Source organism: Hyaena hyaena, unplaced genomic scaffold, assembly GCF_003009895.1.
Source record: "Hyaena hyaena isolate Hyena2069 unplaced genomic scaffold, ASM300989v1 scaffold_63, whole genome shotgun sequence".
Taxonomy (NCBI): domain Eukaryota; kingdom Metazoa; phylum Chordata; class Mammalia; order Carnivora; family Hyaenidae; genus Hyaena; species Hyaena hyaena.
The window spans coordinates 3605983-3624706 of NW_024080695.1; the positions used below are offsets into that span (position 1 = coordinate 3605983).

Below are 18724 nucleotides of genomic sequence, written 5' to 3' on the forward strand. Positions count from 1 at the left end.
GTGGGGCTGTTTTACACGCTGGTCTTGTGTGGGGTTAAGAGGGAAGGCTCCTGGTACAAAAGCAAGATTGTAGTCCTTCTTCTTGGCCCTGGGCCGGCAGAGAACCGCCCTGGGGGCCAAATCCACCTGTTAATAAAGTTTTACGGGCACTCAGCCACTCCCACTCATTTGCATGACCGCCATAGAACAGTCGAGTTGAGTAGTCAAGGTGAGATCCTATGGCCTCTGCTGGTCCTAAAATGTTTACTTTCTGGCCTAGAGCAACACACCCGTTCACACTTGGGCCCTGAAGGAAGAGGGAATCATTGTACGACACGGGGCAGAGGCGAAGGCTTCGAGGAGCCAGAGACCCCCTCCTCCAGGGGGACGCTGGCCCCTCCGTGCCCACCCAGGCCATCAGGGGCCAGGCTGTGCGCTTCTCACCCCTGCCCTGCTTTGCCCCATGGCATAGTGGGTGAATTGCCAACTCTGGAATCCAGCTTAGTCCCGGGCTGGGCCCCCTCTGCCAGGTCCTAAGGGAGTGGCTTTTCCTTGCTGAGCCTCCGTTTCCTCACCCACGGGCTGGGGAGGTTTGAACAGGACACGGATGTGAAGCTGTGTGCCCGTAGCCAGCCTATGGGGCGTTTCATGTGCAGACAGGTACTGGGTGCTGGGCTGGAGGGAGGCGTGGAAACACGACCACGATTTTGCCCGCAGTCCAATGAGCAGAACAGGTTGGTCAGTCAGTCTGTGCAGCCTGGAAAGATGAGGGCTAGCGGGTCTCTGAGCAACATGCAGTGTAGACCGAAGAAAGATGCTGTGGGGGGGTCTGGCCTTCTTGAGAACTTCACAGAAGCCGGATAAGCAGCATGCATCTTGGCTTCCCCAACACCCTTGAGCGTTTGTGTGGCTGCAGCAATGCTTCCTATGCACTGCAGGGTGATGGCCTTTGTCAGTGACAGTCCTCCCCTTTGAAACAATTTTTTTATGTTTATTTTTGAGAGAGAGAGAGAGCATGAGCAGGGGAGGGGCAGAGAGAAGGAGGAACAGAATCTGAAGCTCCAGGCTCTGAGCTGTCAGCACAGAGCCTGACGTGGGGCTGGAACTCACCAGCCGTGAGATCATGACCTGAGCCGAAGTCGGATGCTTAACTGACTGAGCCCCCAGGCGCCCCGTGCCAGTCCCCTCCTAAAGGAACCCCCCCTCCCCACCCCCGCTCCCCTGAGCCTGCTGTTCAGCTCCATCTGAAGGGCTTCGTCCCCTTGGGAGGGTTTGACACTTCCCGTACCCACCCCCGGCCTGGATTGGAGGGGCCCGAGATGGGCTGTTCACTGGGCCCCTGCCGTGTGCCAGGTGCTCCTCTAGGTGCTGAAGGTGCAGCAGCAATCCACGCGCCCCTCCCCCCCCGCCCTCACTGGGCAGCCGGGCAGTCAAACAAATAAGCACAAGGGGATGTCTGTGCTACTAGTGCACTGGCCAGGCCATGGCTCCCCAGGTCCCAGGAAGCACAAGTTTGCCGTGGATGCTGGAACAGATTTCCACAAACTGGGGGCTTACACACAAACCTACTCTCAGTTCTGGAGGCCAGAAGTTTGCAGTCAAGGTGCTGGGAGGGCCGGGCTCCCTCTGGAGGCTCCGGGGAGGCTCCCTCCTGCCTCTCCCTCCCACCCCTGGCGGCCCCACGCCTTCTTAGCAGCAGCTTTACTCCAGCCGCCTCCGTGGTCCTGTGGCCTGTGTGGTCTCTTAGAGGAGCACTCGTCATTGGTTTAGGGTCCACTCCGGGCCTCCATGGAGGTGTCCTTTTAAGATCCTTAATTGTATCTGCAAAGACTTTTCTCCCGATGAGGCCACATTCACGGTTTATGGGGATTAGGATGTGGACACGTATCAAGAGGCCACCATTCAGCCTGCTGCTCCGGAGAAAAGTACCTTGTGTTGAGTCTCGGGGTGTGGCATCAAGCGATTTCACCTTCTCCTCCTCCCCCCTGCCTGCCCTATTCCTCTCTCCCCCTACCTGGTCAGCGAACTTAGTTGCCAAGGTGTGACTGGAGTTCAGTGCAAGCCCGTCACACAGCTGGAACACAGTGAGATGGGAAATTCACCCGGATTTGCCCCAGGGGGCAGGGCTTGTAGGTGAGTCTAATTATGCTCGTTCCCGAGGGAGGGCAGTGTGTAAACCTCGTGAGGCACCACACACAAGTGGGATTTATGCACCTGTCCGCGAAACGGGGCAGAGGACACTGGGGGTCAGCCTCCAAATGAGAGGGTGCTCCAGGGTCATGCCCAACCCCTCACTTTGCAAAGAGGGGAAACCGAGGCTTGCGGAATGATGTTTGCGTGTGGCACTGAGCATTCCAGAGAGAGAGAGCTAAGATCAAATGCTTGGCCCGGAGCCTCCAGCTTCTGACCCAGCACGGGGCCTGCCAAAGTCCAAGCCACTACAGAAGGTCGCATTTGGACCAAATGTGTCACAGTCCACGGGCTCAAGCCCACATGGGTGTGAATCAAGGAGGAGCGTTTGCACTGTGTTCGACTTGTAATTATCATGCTACTTTCACACACACCTCCCTTATCAGGAGTCTGGGTTCAGGCCTGGCTTTGTGATGTGATGACCGAGTTCGACAGTGACAGCCCCGCTTAGTAATTAATCCTTTCACGTACCCACCTGCACCGGAGAGGAGCCAGGGAGCGGGTGCAGGGCAAGTCCTGTGGCGAGCTGAGCGGGAGATCTTGGAGAGGCTGATTCCAGGGTGGCCTTGCCTGAAAGGATGCTATGCTGTCCTTGAGATGCACGTACGGCTCTGGGCCCTGGGATTCAGAGGAGCAGGACCGCCTGTCCTTGCCCCGCCGGGGCCCCAGCACATTGGCTGTTGATTGTGGCTTTGTCTTCCTCCTCCGGGGTCACGCGGAAATGTGTGTCACATCCGTCTTTCCCAAGCACCCACTGTATCCAAAGCCCTTCCTTTGGAACAGCAAGAGATCTCCTGAGTGATGCTTGGGCTGTAAGGGCTGTGGCCCTGGGCTGTCAGTGGGACCCAGGCATCGAGGCTTTGTCTCCCAAGCCCACACACAGCATCCTCGGTCCACGTGCATCGCTCTCGGCCCACTCTGTGTCGCCTGCTTCGGGCCCGTTCGCTGCAGAGGGCTGCAGACCTAATCCCCCCCTCCACCCTGCCCCCGCTGTGTGCTTCTAAAAGCTGTCACACCTTGTACCTGTTTCTTTTTCTTTTCTTTTTTTTTTCTAGGAGAGAGAGAGACAGCGTGAGCAGGGGAGGGGCAGAGAGAGAGGGAGTCACAGACTGAAACAGGCTCTAGGCTCTGAGCTGGCAGTCAGCACAGAGCCCGACGCGGGGCTCGAACCCACGAACCGCGAGATCATGACCTGAGCGAAAGTCGGACGCTTAACCGACTAAGCCACCCAGGCGCCCCGCCTTGTACCTGTTTCTAATGACCGTTGTCATGAGGGTGACAGAACTGGGTAAGCATGCTGGGAGCACGTGCACTCTGGAATCCGACAAAAAGGCCACACCCAGTTGCTTGGACTTGAGCCCCACGTGAGTCTGCGAGCCGCACGTGGGGGCCAAGAGGGGAGGCTTCTGAGCCCCCACACTGTGCGTTCCCGGCACCTGCGTGCACAGCTCCCCAGCTCAGCCATCTCTGTGAAAAGACGTCTCATAAACACCAGCCTCAGTCTCCACCAGCCAGACACTTGGTAAATGCAGGCGGGCGGTGGCCGAGCCCATGCAGTGAACCACAGTTGTGAGCTGAGCATCCGTGGCCGTTGAGCGCGTCAGAGTTTCTGTCATTGTGGAGGCAGAGCGATTGGCATTTGGACGTCTGCTCCTTCTCTGCTGAGCTGTGTTCTAGAACATCCCGAGGTGGGAAAGTGAATTGGGTTTGGACGCTGAATGGGTCAGGAGGGCAGATGGTCGGGAAATCTCAGAAGTTTGAAACAGCCAAGGGGTATTTCATAGCGGGTGACCTGAAGTGCGGGCCCCACGGCAGATGGGAAGGTGTCAGGGCACACCGCGTGCTGGCTCTCAGAGCTCCAGCCTGGGAATGACGCATGGACCTGTCACGTCTGACCTGCATCCTTTGGGGAACGCAACAAGGCAGCGGCTGTGCTGACTTCCCTGGCGCGGGTGGGAGCCCCCACCCCACCCGGCCTGACAGGAGGCACCTTATCCCACTGAGTCTTTCTCCCCCGGAAGCCGTCGCTCTATGAAACACAGTGTAAACACGTATCCCACAGTGAGTGACCCAAATGGGACCCCAAGCCGGCCTGCATTTCCTGGAGCCCGGCCACTCGGTGTCCTTCCTTTGATGCTTGTGGCCCGAGTTCTGCAGGGAGAATTTAGTCCCTCCAGCGCGGAACATCCAAGTGTTGTGCTGACGTGCATGCAGCTCATAAATGACCACACGTGTCCCCCAGACACCGTTTTAAGTTGGGGCAGCAATCGGAGTCGTTTCCAAGCAGGCAGAGCCCGGTGCAAAGGCAGGCACTGGGTGCAGGATGGGGATGGAATTGGCACGGAAGTCTCAGCTTTTTCTCTCTCACTGTTCAGCCTCATTTTCCGTGATTTAATCTCTGCTTCTTATCATACGAGAAAACCGCAGTTTCCCGGGAAACAAGCTCAGGCTCCTTTTTCCTCCTCTCGATATTTTTATGTGATTCTGAGCTTCTGGTGAATGGTGTGCTTGCAGAAGCAGTATTTGAGTGTGAGCACACACACCCTCCTCGGTGCCCCTGCTCACTCAGATTCAACATTCTTTCTGATGTTTGGTGAGCTCTCATGTTCACGCAGGTCAGGAAATGCCTCTCTTACTGAGGCTTTGGCAGGAGGGGCAGGGACAACTGATGGTGGGGGCGGCTCAGAGTTTCAATCCCACTTTTTCCAGACAACAAAATATAATAATGGCAGCTTATACTCACTGAGCTGTGATGGGTCAAGCGGCGAGCAAGGGGATTTGCCTCTTCTAATTGTCACACCAAGACTATGTTAGACCTTTTGACCTATTTTACAGAAGAGGAAACTAAGGTGTGAAGAGCTAAGGAAGCCTCCCCCCCACCGCCTTTGACTGCACAGGCCAGAGTTGGCAGAGCTGGGATTCAGACCCCAGACTCTGATTCCAGGGCCCACGCACAGACGCAGGGGGAGGAGAGGGCACTTCAGCCAGAGGGAATGGGATGGGCAGAGCTCCGTGCAGGGCCAGGGAGACAAGACACCAGGGTGTCGCTGTCAGAGAGAAAGGTGCCTTTAGGTCCGAGCAACCAGTGGGATCTGAAGCTGAAGAGAGGGGGAGGGGACGCCAGGCCTTGAATGCTACATCAAGGGGTTTAGATTTGCTGTTGTAGGCAACAAGGAATGGATGGAAACCCAGCCTTACCACTCGCTGCTGAGCTGTCCTGGACAAGTTGCTTACCCTCTCTGGGCTCCAGAGTATCAGTCAGGGATATTTCCTATGCAAGCAGCAGAATTCTTGGTCCTAAACAGAAAATGGATGAATTGGCTCCTGTATCCAATGGTCCAAGGGTCATGTGCATCCCGATGCCAGATTCAAGTGCTGTTGGCAGGCATCTCCGTGTGCTCTGCCCTGCCCTCAGGCTCCACGTTTCCCCTCATCCTGGCAGCACATATAGACCCCGCGTCTGCACGCCACCCAGCCCAGCAGAGAGGACAGAGCGACTCCCCTCCCCCCTGTGTCTCAGGCCTGGAGTCCCGCTTTCGGCCCCTCTGAGGCCCTATGCTCACCCCTCGTGGTGATTGTGAGTGGAGAGGACAGATCAGCGCTGAGAACCCAGAAAGGCACCCTTTTCCTCAAAGGAGAACCTGGGTGCCGTGGACAGAGGGGGGCAGCTGCAGGGGGGTGAGAGGGGAGCCAATAGGTGCCACACACCTGGCGTGGGGGGAGGAGGGGTGGCCGGATGGCTGTGGGTGCTGGCAGGGGACAGGGCTCAGCTCGGTGGAAGGTGGTCGGTCCGGCCTGCGGAGACAGTGGGCAGCTGCCAGGCGGTCGGACGTGCAGGTGTGCAGCTCAGAGACTGTCTGGGGCCGGGGCTTCGTCCAGGGGTCTCGGATGCAGCTCAGATGCGGGGCACATGGAAAGGCTGAGCGGCGGGTCCCCTCCCTTCTCTGGCCTCTCCTTGACGGGGCCAGACATTGTGGACATCAAGCCGGCCAACATGGAGGACCTCACGGAGGTGATCACGGCGTCCGAGTTCCACCCCCACCACTGCAACCTCTTCGTCTACAGCAGCAGCAAGGGCTCCCTGCGCCTCTGCGACATGCGTGCAGCCGCCCTGTGTGACAAGCACTCCAAACGTAAGTGCCCACACCCCCAGGGACCCGGCGCGCCGCGGCCCATCCATGCTGCACCCAGGGTAGGTGGGAGTGGCTCAGGCGCGTTCTGCACCCGCTGTCCCCCGAGTCCCTGCATGGGCCAGAGCTGCCCGGCTTCCAGGGACCAGACCGCTGAAAGAAAGGTCGGGGAGGGAGCTGGGAGCCAGACGCTAAGGTGGGACCATACTCAGCTGTCACCTCCTCCGGGAAGCCTTCCCTGACCCCCATGTTGGTTCAGGCCCCTTCCCTGTGTCCCCAGAGCTCCCAAAGCTTTCCTTTCACAGACTATCTACAGTCTGCAGAACTTTCTGTGAGCTGGGCCGTCTCCCCCAGTGGCCTGTGTGCTCCACACGGTCACTTCCTCATGCTGGAACCCCCACGGGGCCAGCTAGGGGGGTGCAAGAGGGCTGCCATGAGGGTCTTGGGCTGAACAAGGTCTGAGGAACATGCTGTGACAACCAGCAGTGCCACACAGCAGCTCACTTATTGGATACTCTGCCAGGCATCCAGAGAGCCCTCTGTCCATAGTATCTCATCTTCATATGAGCTCTGACAGAGTCCGGAACAGAGCAGGAAACTGAGGCTCCAAGGAAGGACCCAAGGTCATCCAAAGTGAAAAGTGGCAGGGAAGGATCTGAACCCAGGAGTCTGAGATGCCCTGGCTGGCACTCTCACCCCAGGCTGGCCTGCTTGGTGCTGGGTTCCCCACAGGCCCCTGAAGGCAGAGGATCAGGGGGTCAGGCCGTGGTATCCTCCCTGGGCGTCATAGCAGGGGACAGGGACAGACAGGACCCCTGTCAGGAGGGTGGGGACTTTGGTTCCTCTCTGTATTTACCTCAGTGCCTACAACAGTGTCTGGGAATAAATACTTGTTGCCTGAATGAATGAGTGGATGAATGAGTGAGTGAGTGAATAGATGAACGAGTGAGTGAATGAGTGAATAAATGAATGAGTGAATGAATGAACGAGTGAGTGAATTAGTGAATAAATGAATGAGTGAATGAATGAACAAGTGAGTGAATAAATGAATGAGTGAATGAACAAGTGAGTGAATGAGTGAATGAATGAACGAGAGAGTGAACAAGTGAATAAATGAATGAGTGAATGAGTGACCGGGTGAGTGACTGGATGCATGCGTGGTGACCAGTCGGTCCCCGGAGGTGGTCTCATTAGAGGTCTGTTGGGAGGGACTGGGTCACCTCTTCCCCTCGGGCGCCTGGTTTCCCGGGGCAGCCCGAGAGGGTGGCTCTGCACTGGCCCGCAGGGGACTCCGGCTCCAGACACCCTGCAAACGCCAGGGCCTTCCCTCTCCTGGGCCAGGTTGGGTCCCTGGTCTCCACACTGCCCCTCTCGGCACCTGGGCGCTTCCATGCTCCGAAGACACTCCGGAGCTTGCTCACTGGCGCCCCCACTGGGTGGGCCATCCAGGGTCTGGGTTTGCACCCGCTCCTCTAGCTCCGCCCTCCCCAGCGAGCCCGGAGCCCCACGCACAGGCCCCCAGGAACACCCTTCTCCCCCGCGCTGAGCCTCCCCGTCCTGAGGGCTGAGCGGCCAGCACGGAGGGCGGGGAGGGCCCATCTCCGCCTCCGAGCAGAGCTGGGGACACGTCCGCTGTGGCCGTGTAGCAGGACCCCGTGAACAGATGAGAATGTGGCACTGGGTAGTGCGATGTCAGGAGATAGTGAGACATATAAACAGCCGCCGAAGACAGGGCGCAGGGAGGGAACAGTTACAACAGAACAGACCCCTCGAGGCGCCGAGGAGTGAGCCATGCAGTCTCTGGAGGGAGAATATTCTAGAAGGGGGACCCTGCAGGGGCAGCAGTGTTGCCGGAGTGCCATGACTAAGGGGAAAGGTGTTGGGAGCTGAGGTCCGAGAGACACACGAGACAGGTGACTCGGGACGCCCATCGGTCGGGGGAAGGATTCTGAGGGTCGAGAGAAAGCCACAGAGGGTGGAGGGCCGGGCCTGAGGTCATGAGACACGGGTTTGAAAAGAGGAAGCTTCAGAGGGGTCAACGTGGAAGCAGGCGGTGGGACGAGCCCCCGCTGGGGTTCACTGTGAAGAGACAGCAGGATGACGAAGGTGAGGAGGTGGGTCCCATCCTGGGCGTTCTCGGGAGGCCGGGCTGGCGGGCTTTGCCGAGTGCACCTTGGACCACGGCGGCTCCGTCCAAGGTTTGGTTTGTGCAGCGGGTGAAGGTGGGGCCCTTTCCTGGGACGGACAGCGGGGACCCTGGGGGGCAGGGCGGCCAGCAGCAGAGACGGGACGAATGGATGAGTTTTGGACACAGTAAGATCGCATTGGGCCCTGGGGATGTCCGGAGTCAGGGGCCGGGGCTTGGCTGCAGATAAAGGTGTGGAGTCGTCAGTGTGTGGACGGGCGGGAAACCCAGGGGCCAGAAGACACCCAGGGCGTGAGTGTGGACGGTGCCCAGCTCCTCAGAGCAGCCCAGGGCTGAAACAGATGACCACACTTCGTGGCTTAAAACAACACAGATTTGTTCTCCCATTCTGCAGTCCTAAAGTCTGGCATGGGTCTTACCAGACAAGAAATCAAGGCATCAACAGGGCCAGTCCCTTCTGGAGGCTCTGGGGGGGGGGGGATGCATGCTTCTGGGGGTGCCTGCATTGCTTGGCTCATGGCCCCTGCATCGGCACAGCCGACAGCAGCTATGGGCGCTTAATCACGCGGCATCACATGACTGCCCCCCTTTCACACTGAAGGACCCTCGCAATTTGGATCCCCCTGGGTAATTCCGGGAACCCTCCCCACCTGAAGGTCAGCGGGCAGCAGTCCTGATTTCCCTTTTGCCACGTAACAGATTCCCACATGCCCCCTACTCTTGTTCTGTGCCCTGGAGGGCATGGCCCCGACCGCCTTATGCCCACTGCGTGTGGCTCAGGCCACAGAGGCCCTGGACACTTGGCCGTGTGCGGCTCTGGGTCCGACTGGTATGGAACGAGGTTGGAGAAGAGAGGAGAGTTCGGGACCCGCCTCCGGGCACAGCCTGAGCCCACGTGAGCCCCACGGGAACGAAGAGGCTGAGGCTTCGTGGTCCAGCCTTTGTTACAGGGGCCAAATTCAGCTTTCTATACCTCCAACCGAGCAGGTAAGGAGGGAATGACAGTGCCATCTGTACACCGGAGCTGGTTCAGCCGTTGACAATATTGACTTAGCTTTGTAATGACGCGAGGAAATTATTATGTTAAATTATTTGGTGGGGGCAAGAAAGCAGGGTAATGACTCTTTTACCAAAAAAAAAAAAAAAAAGAAAGAGAAAAACAAGGGAATGAAGTATGCCCAGAAATTGCCCGAGCGGCGGGCTCTGCAAGAGCGATACCGTGTTCTTCTTGACGTCTCTCTGCGTGTCTGTGTCTTAGCTTGGGTTTCAGCCCTGAGTCAGGAAGCGCGTGTGGGCGCAGGCACGCAGGTGTCTGGGGGTATACAGACAGCTTCGCACACCCCACGCTGTTTGAAGGAAGCTCCTCGGGGGGCGGAAGGTGGAAGGCACCGCCCCCCTTGGCTTTTGTCATCTGGCTCCCCGCCCTGCCCCGGGGCCTGAGTGAGCAGCCACCCCCCTGGGCAGCCATCGCTTGTACGGCTTGCACAGATCCTGCCTGTCACCGTCAGACGCCAGCGGTGGGGGGAAGGGGAGGGTCTGCCCTGCATGTGAATCAGCCCACAGACTCAAGGGTGCAGGGGCTAGAACTTTATTTTCGATGACTCCTCTCCGTTTGTGTGTCTTGCCTCCTCCCTCCGGGCTGCTGTGCACATCGTAACTTTAGGGCTGCCCCTCCCTGGATCACGTTGAGGTTCCAGAAGCCTTTTGCAGATCCAAGGTGTGAAGGGAGGGACATGGTGGCTTCTGACCACCGTGACCTCCTGCTGCGCCGCTTCTGCATAAATGTAAAAATCATGCTTTTTGTCTAAATGTTTGTAGGTGACATTGGTCTTTAATTGCCTTTACTTACAGTCTCTTTGCTCGGTGTTACTAAGATTATTTGGCTCTTGGAAAACAAGCTGGGCCACTCTCTGCCTGGAACAGTCTTAATATCTGCGCCTTGAAGTCTTCGTGAAACTCATGTGTACATTTGATTATGGATTTATACAGGTTTGTCATTGGAATAGAAAGTTTTTATTTATTTTGAGAGAGAGAATGAGAGAGGGAAAGAGAGAGCCCCAAGGAGGCTCGACTGTCAGCATGGAGCCTGACACGGGTCTCAAACTCATGAACCCTGAGATGGTGACCTGAGCTGAAACCAAGCATCAGACGCTCCACTGACAGCCCCCCAGGCGCCCCACAAACAGTTGTTTTAAAAGTGACACAGAGATGAGACCTCTTCCTTTAGATCTCGCTTCTGTCCATTCATCCAGTTGCGGCTCAAAACTCAGGAGTGGCTGGTAGTGGTACCTAGAGGTGTGTGGTCACGGCGTCATTTCCCAGCAGGTGACGCAGTGATTTTCCCTTCGCTGGCTGAGAGCGTCCCGGGTGGTTATTTCTGCCATTGGGCAGATGAGGAAGCCAAGGCACAGGGAGGGGCAGTGGCTTCCGCAGGCCCTCCGTCGGGGGCAGAGCTGGGGCCCTCCGGCCGCTCCGCTGCCCAGCCCACAGCCTCGCATCTTTCTCCGAAGCACTGAAAATTCGAGTCTTTTGTCTATTAGTCATTATGACAGGGTAACCATGGAAACAGCATCCGCAAAGCCTCAAAATAGACAGTTACTTCTGCTTTTGACAGCACAGGGTCTGCGCTGTTCCCCGGGCAAGGGAGTCCCCAGAATAGGCGGTCGTGTCAGTCACCGCCCCTCGAGGGACCCCTGCGACGCGCTGGGGAAGCAACAGCCCAGTTAATGTTTGTTGAGCGCCTGCTACACACCGGATGCCGTTCTAAGTTTATGTCTCATTAAATCCTCCCTACGATGGAGGCCCTCATCTGCTCATTCCCCTGCTGCTATAAGAAATCACCACAAGTTTAGCACAAACGTATTTTTACAACTCTGGAGGTCAGAGGTCTAGAATTCAGGGGGGACTGCATTTCTTCCAGAAACTTCAGGGGAGACTCTCCTTGACTTTTCCAGCTTCTAGAAGCCACCGTACACCTCGGCTCATGTCCCGTCCTTCACCTCCGGACTGCATCCTCCACCCTCTGCTCCATCATCTCATCTCCTTCTCCTTGACCTTCCTGCTTCTCACTCACGAGGACTTTGTGGTCACAGTGCCCCCCCCCCCCCAGGGAATCTAGGATAGCCCTTGTCGCTCAGGATCCTTCACTTAATCACATCTGTAGAGTCTTTTGCCATGTGAGGTTACTTATGCATCTTTAGGGGCCATTATTGTTTACCGCATGGGTGGCCCAGAGAGGTTAAGGTGTTTTCCCAAGGTCACACAGCAAGGTAGAGCTAGGATAGAGGCTCCGCTAGACCCATGCTTATGAGCTTGTGCTCTTTCTCGCTCAGTCTTCACACAGGTTCAGAGCTTGAGAAGTAAGGACGCTTATGGGAAATGGGGGTGAGCTGGATTCATTGAAAGGGGCCAGACTCACTCCCGATAATGGATCTGGGGCAGAAGGATCTGCAGCCGTGGGGCGTTTGAGCAGGGAGTGACCTGGCCTGGCTGCGGGGTGAGGTTGGACGTGGGGGCCGCTGACGCTCAGAGCAGGGTGGGCGCGGCGGGGGAGTGGAGGCGGTGAGGTCCTGCTTCCGCACGCGCGGAATTGGGAGAGCAGGCGGAAGGCAGGCTCTGGCCGAGAGCAGGCTCCTGCCCTTGCAGGGGTGAGGGGAGGTGTAGGGAAGCGGCCGGCCGAGTGATAGCAGCATCAGAGCTGGGGAAGTCTCTGAAAGACGTTTTCTTGACGAAGGCGGTCAGGGGAGGCTTCTCCGCGCCTCGAAGGAGAGGGCGAGCCTGGGTAGGGAAGGCGCAGAAGGGGGCTGAGGGCCCCGGCGGGGGGAGAGAAGAGGCAGAGACGGAGGGGCGGGGGCAGGCCCCCCAGGGCCACAGTGGGGCTTGGCTTTTATCTTGTCCACTGGGGTCCATCAGATGCTGCTGAGCAGACTGTCGGCTCCGCCTCAGGGGGCGTCCGTTGTGCCCGCTGCCTGTAGTCACTCCCGGTTCCTCCCACTAGGCGCACGCTCTCCCTTCCTGGAGCCGGTGGTGGGGACGGCCAGAGAAGCAGGGGGTCGGGGGGGGGGCAGGCACACAGGAGGCCCCCCCCCAGCAGTGGCTGGGAAGAGGCGCCCCATCGCGGGCACGGGGTGTGTGCCCTGGGATCCTCGACACAACCCTCCTCCTCTCCCGCACAGACTCCTCCCATCTCCACCCGCGCTCTGCTCAGCCAAGCGCCTGGGCTCCCCCTGGAGCCCGGACACGTGCTCGTCATTCAAGTGGGTGTCCTTGCATGATGTCAGAGCTGAGCAGGGACCCGATGTCAGGGCGCCCTCTGCTCCTCCAGGCCCCCCTTTCCCGCGTTCCCCGCGGCGCCCCTCCCCCGTAGGTCTGTCTGGTTCTCCCCAGGGTCTCAGTGGCCTGCACGGTTGTCCCGGGAGGCGAGGCTCAGGCCCACACAGTTCTTCCATTTAGTTCTGACCCCTTCTTCCCTGCGCCGCCTGCCCCTCTCTGGTCAACTCTGCCTCCCCGCCCCACCCAGGACACCGACGGGGCGGGAGGGAGCAGGTGCTTCCCGGAGAGACACGGAGCAGGCGCCATGGGCACTCCGGGGCACTTCTAGCAGATGCCGGCTTCACTGCGGGCCCGGAAGCTTCATTGGGACTGCATCAGGTTGGGGATGAAGGGTATCAGGAAAGGCACGGAGAAGAGGCCGCACGGAAGGTTCTATGCACTCTGCCAGCGAGGCTCCAGGCTGGCCAGAGATGCTCAGATGGCCAATGACGGAAGAAGGACCCCTGGCCCAAGAGCTCACAGCCCCACGAAGTGACCGCACGTCCCTGCTGATGCCTTGCAGGACGGTGGCCCAGGCTGCGCAGCAGCAAGAGTGAGCGGGTTTTTTTGGGAGAGCATTTGGACAAGATGTGCATAGAACAGGGTATTTGGCTTGGGGTTCTGAAAGATGTATAGGAGTTGGGAGGAAAGACAAGGACTAAAAATGGGAAAGGAAGTTTCAAGGAGAGAAAACAGTGGAGACTATGAAAGAGCCACCCAGTTTTGTTTGTTTGTTTAAGAGCCACCCAGTTTTACTGAGCAGCTACTTCAGTCCCTCACTGAGCTGGGTGCTTCCAATATTACCTCCGGAGGTCACATCATGCTTGTTTTCTAGGTGAGGGAACATGGGCTCAGAGAAGTCAAGGGGCTTCCCTAAGGGCACACAGAGCTTTGCTCTGTTGCCTGGAATGGCAGGGAAGGGCACTGAAAGAGATCGTTTAGGATGACCCTGAGAGCGAGTTGCTTAGTGTGCTACCCTAGCAACCTTGCTTGCCTCACCCTTTGCGAGGCCCTGGGACCCTGCAGGGTGGCTGGAGCAGGCAGTCAGTGAAGGCTGGGTTTAGGAAGGAGCTTGTCCAATACCTGTAGGAGCCTGGATCTTGATCCCATGGGCACTGGGAGCCATGGAGGGCTTTAGGCAAACGAGGAACACCATCGGGGGTCTCCTGGGGGGGCTCAGTCGGTTGAGCATCTGACTCCAGCTCAGGGTATGATCTCACGGTTTGTGAGTTCGAGCCCCGCTTCAGGCTCGCTGCTGTCGGTCAGCTTCAGATCCTCTGTTCCCGCCCTCTCTCTCTCTCTGCCTCTCCAACCCGTGTGCTCTCTCTCTCTCTCTCAAAAAAAAATAAACATTAAAAAAAAGAGAGAGGACCACCCTCAGCTGGGTGTGAGGCTGGAGAGGAAGGCCAGCACCGACCTCTGGTTTCACTGTCCCATTCCTTGGGTGTACAGGTGCTTCCGAGGTGGGCTCCTCAGGGCCTCCTTCACCTCACTTGGGGGGACGTGGGGGCTTCTCACCCACCCCCCACCGTGTGACCGTGGCAATGCTATAGGACACCCAGACAGGAGGGTGTGGTTGTTAGAAACCAGCCAGGACCACGAGATGAATTTGCCTTAATTATGCCAAATCATTAAAAAGAAACGAGATTTCTGGGGCTTCAGAGCCCTCCAACTTGAACGTGATTCGGGGTGTGTGTGTGAGAGGTGGGATCAGCCCGTCTCAGTGACAGGGGCTCTGGGATGCGTTTCTTTAAACTCATGGCAGCAATAATTACTGCGAAATGTCCTTAGTGACTCCATCAATTAGGAGGGAGAACCTCCCCCCCTTATCCGTTATTGATGCCCCTGTTGATGCCCAGGCAGCGTGCGGCTTCCCTGTGGTGGGGGGGGAGGGGTGGGCGGGGATCGACACAGAAGTGACACTCTGCAACCTTTTGGCAAGAATAGTGGTTATCAGCAGGGCTTGAAAAATGATAAGAACTTCCAGGTGAGGTTTTTTTCACAGCTGTCACTGTCCCTTCCCCTCGATCGCGAGCTGTCACTGTCCCTTCCCCTCGATCGCGTGCGACGCCGGTCCTGTGTGCTCAGAAAGCCACCAGAACAGGGGACGGCCAGAACCGCGGTCACACGGGGCCGTTTGGTGCTTCTGTTCTCAACTATTGATTTGATCGCCATCCCCCCGCCCCCCGCCTTTGACCTTTGCGGTGTCTTGTTCCTTGAAGCTGGCGGGAGACACAGCCCATGGCTCTGTGCAGACGCCCCTCCGTGATTTTGCCCCACAGGACATTCCAGACGCCTGCGCCAGGCGAGGGGGTGAAGTGAGGTGGGCCCGCCCTGGAGGCCTGGGTGGAGGCCGGCCGGGGAAACCTCCAAGGCAGGCATGGGTGCAAGGGAGGCCCTCAAAGTTGGGGTGCAAGAGACCAACCCCACTTGATGTCTTTAGAAATCCCCTTCTGTTCTGACCCCTCGGGGCACAAATGCTAATTCAGTCGAGGGAGGGCTCCTGCCACTACCTGGGGAGGGGCGGGGGGGGGGGCGCGCAGGTCCCTGCTGAGTGTTTGGGGGCTCTCTTCTCTGAAATCCTCTGCCCTGCTCATCAGATACAGGTCTCTGCCCCTGTTCGTTTAAGGAAGACACACACTCTCCGCACTTTCAGTAGGAAATTAAGTACTGAAATTTTTACAAATGTTTATAACTGCCGGAAACGAAGTCAGTGGCCCAAAACACTGATTACATGAGACGTGAGTCAGAATTCAGAGGTTTTACGGGCACCTGGGCGGCTCAGTTGGTTAAGCATCTGACTCTTGATTTCAGACTCAGGTCCTGATCTCAGGGTTTGCGAGTTCAAGCCCTGCATCAGGCTCTGCATTGACAGTGCAGAGCCTGCTTGGGATTCTCTCTCCCTTTCTCTCCACCCCTCCTATGCTCTCTCTTTCTCTCTCTCTCAAAACAAAACAAATAAAATAAAATAAGAATTCAGAGGCTTTAGGGGCTAAAGGTGACCTGCTATGAGTTCTCCTTCACTCTGCAGGGAGGTGAACCCTGGAAAAACCCACACCTCGCCTATGGGATGACTCCTTCCCTTGGCTTACAGCGCCTCGCTTGCTCCTTTCTCCGTCCTCGTGACCTTCCGCTTGTCCGTGCCTCAGGCCCTTTGCACATGCTGTTTCTTCTGCCTGGAGTCCTCCTCTCTCAGTACCTACTCTGTTCTCTGCCTCACTTCACTCAGATCTCTGCTCAGATGCTCTCTCCCACCGGGCACTGTCCACCCAGATCCCCAGCCCCGAGCCCTCTCTGTCTCCTTGCTGTAGTTTTCTTCCCGCCCTCATCATGCCCTGATGGTGTAGCATGTCCGAGTTTCGTTGCCTGTCTCTGTGCAAATGTCAGTTCCAGGAGAGTCGCTGCTCTCTGCAGCATCCCGGGGTCTCACACAGGGCCTGGCGTACGGTGGGCGCTCAGTGTGGACTGGAGGTCTGAGAGAATGAATGAATGCATCGGACGAGAGCATCTGATTGGCATGAAATGTTTCCAGCCACTGTGCGGAGGGGAGCCTGGCAAGGGCAGTATTTCTGGGAAAGGCGGGAACAGGAGTGAGATGGGGAGTCCGGGGGGCGGGGGGAGCATAAGGGGGAAGTGGGATTTGGGGACTGGGGGGGGGCAGCCAGGGAGGGCACTCTTGGGAGCCCCCAGCCACGTGTGATCAGCTCCCAGCTTCCCTGATTCAGGTGTGCGGGCTCAGGGGCCAGCAGACAGAGTGGCCACTCAGCTGGTTTCCATGGGGACGGCTAGAAAGGCCGTCAAATGTCTCAATCCTTCCAGACGGGCTGAGAAATAGCTGCCGGCCTTCCACTCCGTCCCTGATCCCTGTGATCCCCGTGGCCCCCTCCCGAGGAGCTACTGCTGGTTTGGCCTGGTTAGCTGACGTACCGCGTGGGGAGTGCCTGGTCCCCACCCTGCCCCGGCAGCGGGGCCACTGTAGGATCTGATTGGCCAGCGAGGGTGTTGCTGGGCAGACTGGCGGGGCAGCCAGCAATAGACTGGGCCTCGACGCGCCTGGCCCGCCCGGTGGGAACCTCCACGGGGGATCCTCCAGGGAGGGGATGCTGCCGGGGGGCCGCTCGCCGCACACTCTGTCCCAGAGTGGGAGCATCCCGTAGGGACAGCAAGCTGTCGCCTTTGGGAGGCAGGTAAGCAATTTCCTGTGTGGAGCCCCTTGTCTGAGATACTAGGAGGTGGGCAGCGGGCGGCTGACGGGACTCAAGCGCCATCGGTGGCAGCGAGATTTGATTTAGCCATGGTCCCCGTAGCAGCCAGACAAACGTGCCTGCCGGTGGGGCTCAGCTGTGAGTGCCCAGTGCACCGTGAGCCCCGGGGCCTCGTCCCAGACGCTGCCAGCACGTGCGAGAACATCGAGACACCAGTAGGTGGCGGCAGAGTGCAGCACAGCCCATGCCCCTCTGGGTTCCTCTAGCTCAGTGCCTGGGGCATGGATTTTAGCCATCTGTGCCTCGGTCGTCCGGGCTATGAAATGGGAATGATAGTGGTCCTGACCAGGTGTTTTATCAGGGGACTGGATGAGCTAATGCACGGGAAGGGCTCTGCACAGAATCTGGCTCAGGGTGTAAATGCTCAATAAACATTGTTCCAAGATGCTGCTTCAGGTTTGATGAGAATGACGGTACGGCGAGAGCCCAGGACGGAAACAGAGTCGTCTGCTCTTCTGACCCGCAGGGTGAGCAGCCCGGTGACGGCCATCGATTCTCTGTCTCCACAGTGTTTGAAGAACCCGAGGACCCCAGCAACCGCTCCTTCTTCTCCGAAATCATCTCCTCCGTGTCGGACGTGAAGTTCAGCCACAGCGGCCGGTACATGCTTACCCGGGATTACCTCACGGTCAAGGTCTGGGACCTGAACATGGAGGCGAGGCCCATCGAGACCTACCAGGTGGGTGCTGCAGCCTAGAAGAAATGGAGCCCCTCGGAGCAGAGGGAGACCCCCGGCCTCCGTCCCCTGTGCCCAGAACTCCCAGGAGGGGGCAGCCCCGGCCGCAGAGGTGGCTTCCGTACGCCCCATGTGAAGGCTCAGGAAACTGGGCAGCCGGTCCCCAGCCACACCCCGGGGCTCAGGACTGCCTCGCAGGGGGCGGGGAGTGCCGTCCGCTTGCTGGCTCCTGCCCTTGGGGGCCCTGGGGAACAAGGGTAAGCATCAGGCAAGGCCCGGTTCGCAGGTGCAGATGGTGAAGGCTGCAGTCGCCGTCCCCTCCCCTGCCCCCCCCCACCCCGTGTCTGCAGTTCAGGCGGGAAAAGCCCCGTCCTTAGCGTGTGCAATGGTGACGGAGCACCACGTTTTACTTTTCTGTTATGATCCATCCGGACAGAGTCGGAGGGTAGAAAACAAAACTCACATGCTGTTCAGTTAGACCCCATCAGAAGCCACAGCTAAACCGTGACAGTGCCACCAAATATTAGGTGTCCAGGGGTGTCCTGTGCTTAGGATTTTCACCTGTATTTCTTTACTGCCCCTGTGAAGGGGGTGCCTGCAGGCAGGGGTGGGGCGAAGGGGTGGCAGGAAGGGAACCTGGGTGCTAACAGGACGGGGCATGTGCGAGCCGCCTCACAGCCGGGCAGTGACAGGTCAGAGACCACGGGGGCCCTCCGTCCCGGTCCCCCTTCCCCCTCCCGCCTGGGGTAAGGGGCGTCCCGGGAGACAGAAGCAGCCTCAGTGGGAAGGGTGCAGGGCTGAGGGGACGGGCCCACAGGGACGTCTGCCGTGGCTCTGGTCCGTTGTGACCCTTCTCCTCGGGAAAGGCTCCTGAAAGAGCCATCACGGCTGCTGGTGACGCCCCTTTGCTGGCCGTGTGTTACCGGAGGGCCTGCCCAGCCCCCTGGGTGTCCCCTAGGTCCCCCTTCACGCTGCCCACTCCAGGAGGCGTCAGCCCATCCTCTGCCCCTCGGGAAATGGCAGAGAC

The 18724-nt window shown here is 58.3% G+C and overlaps 1 protein-coding gene across 1 annotated transcript in view; it reads left to right on the forward strand.

Annotated features, from left to right (window-relative positions):
- PPP2R2C (protein phosphatase 2 regulatory subunit Bgamma) overlaps positions 1-18724 on the forward strand; it is a 130593-nt gene that overhangs the window by 96983 nt on the left and 14886 nt on the right. Inside the window, exons 6-7 of the mRNA XM_039232158.1 lie at positions 6138-6302; positions 17531-17700. Coding sequence (XP_039088089.1) covers positions 6138-6302; positions 17531-17700 — 335 coding nt within the window. The remainder of the gene's footprint in view (positions 1-6137; positions 6303-17530; positions 17701-18724) is intronic.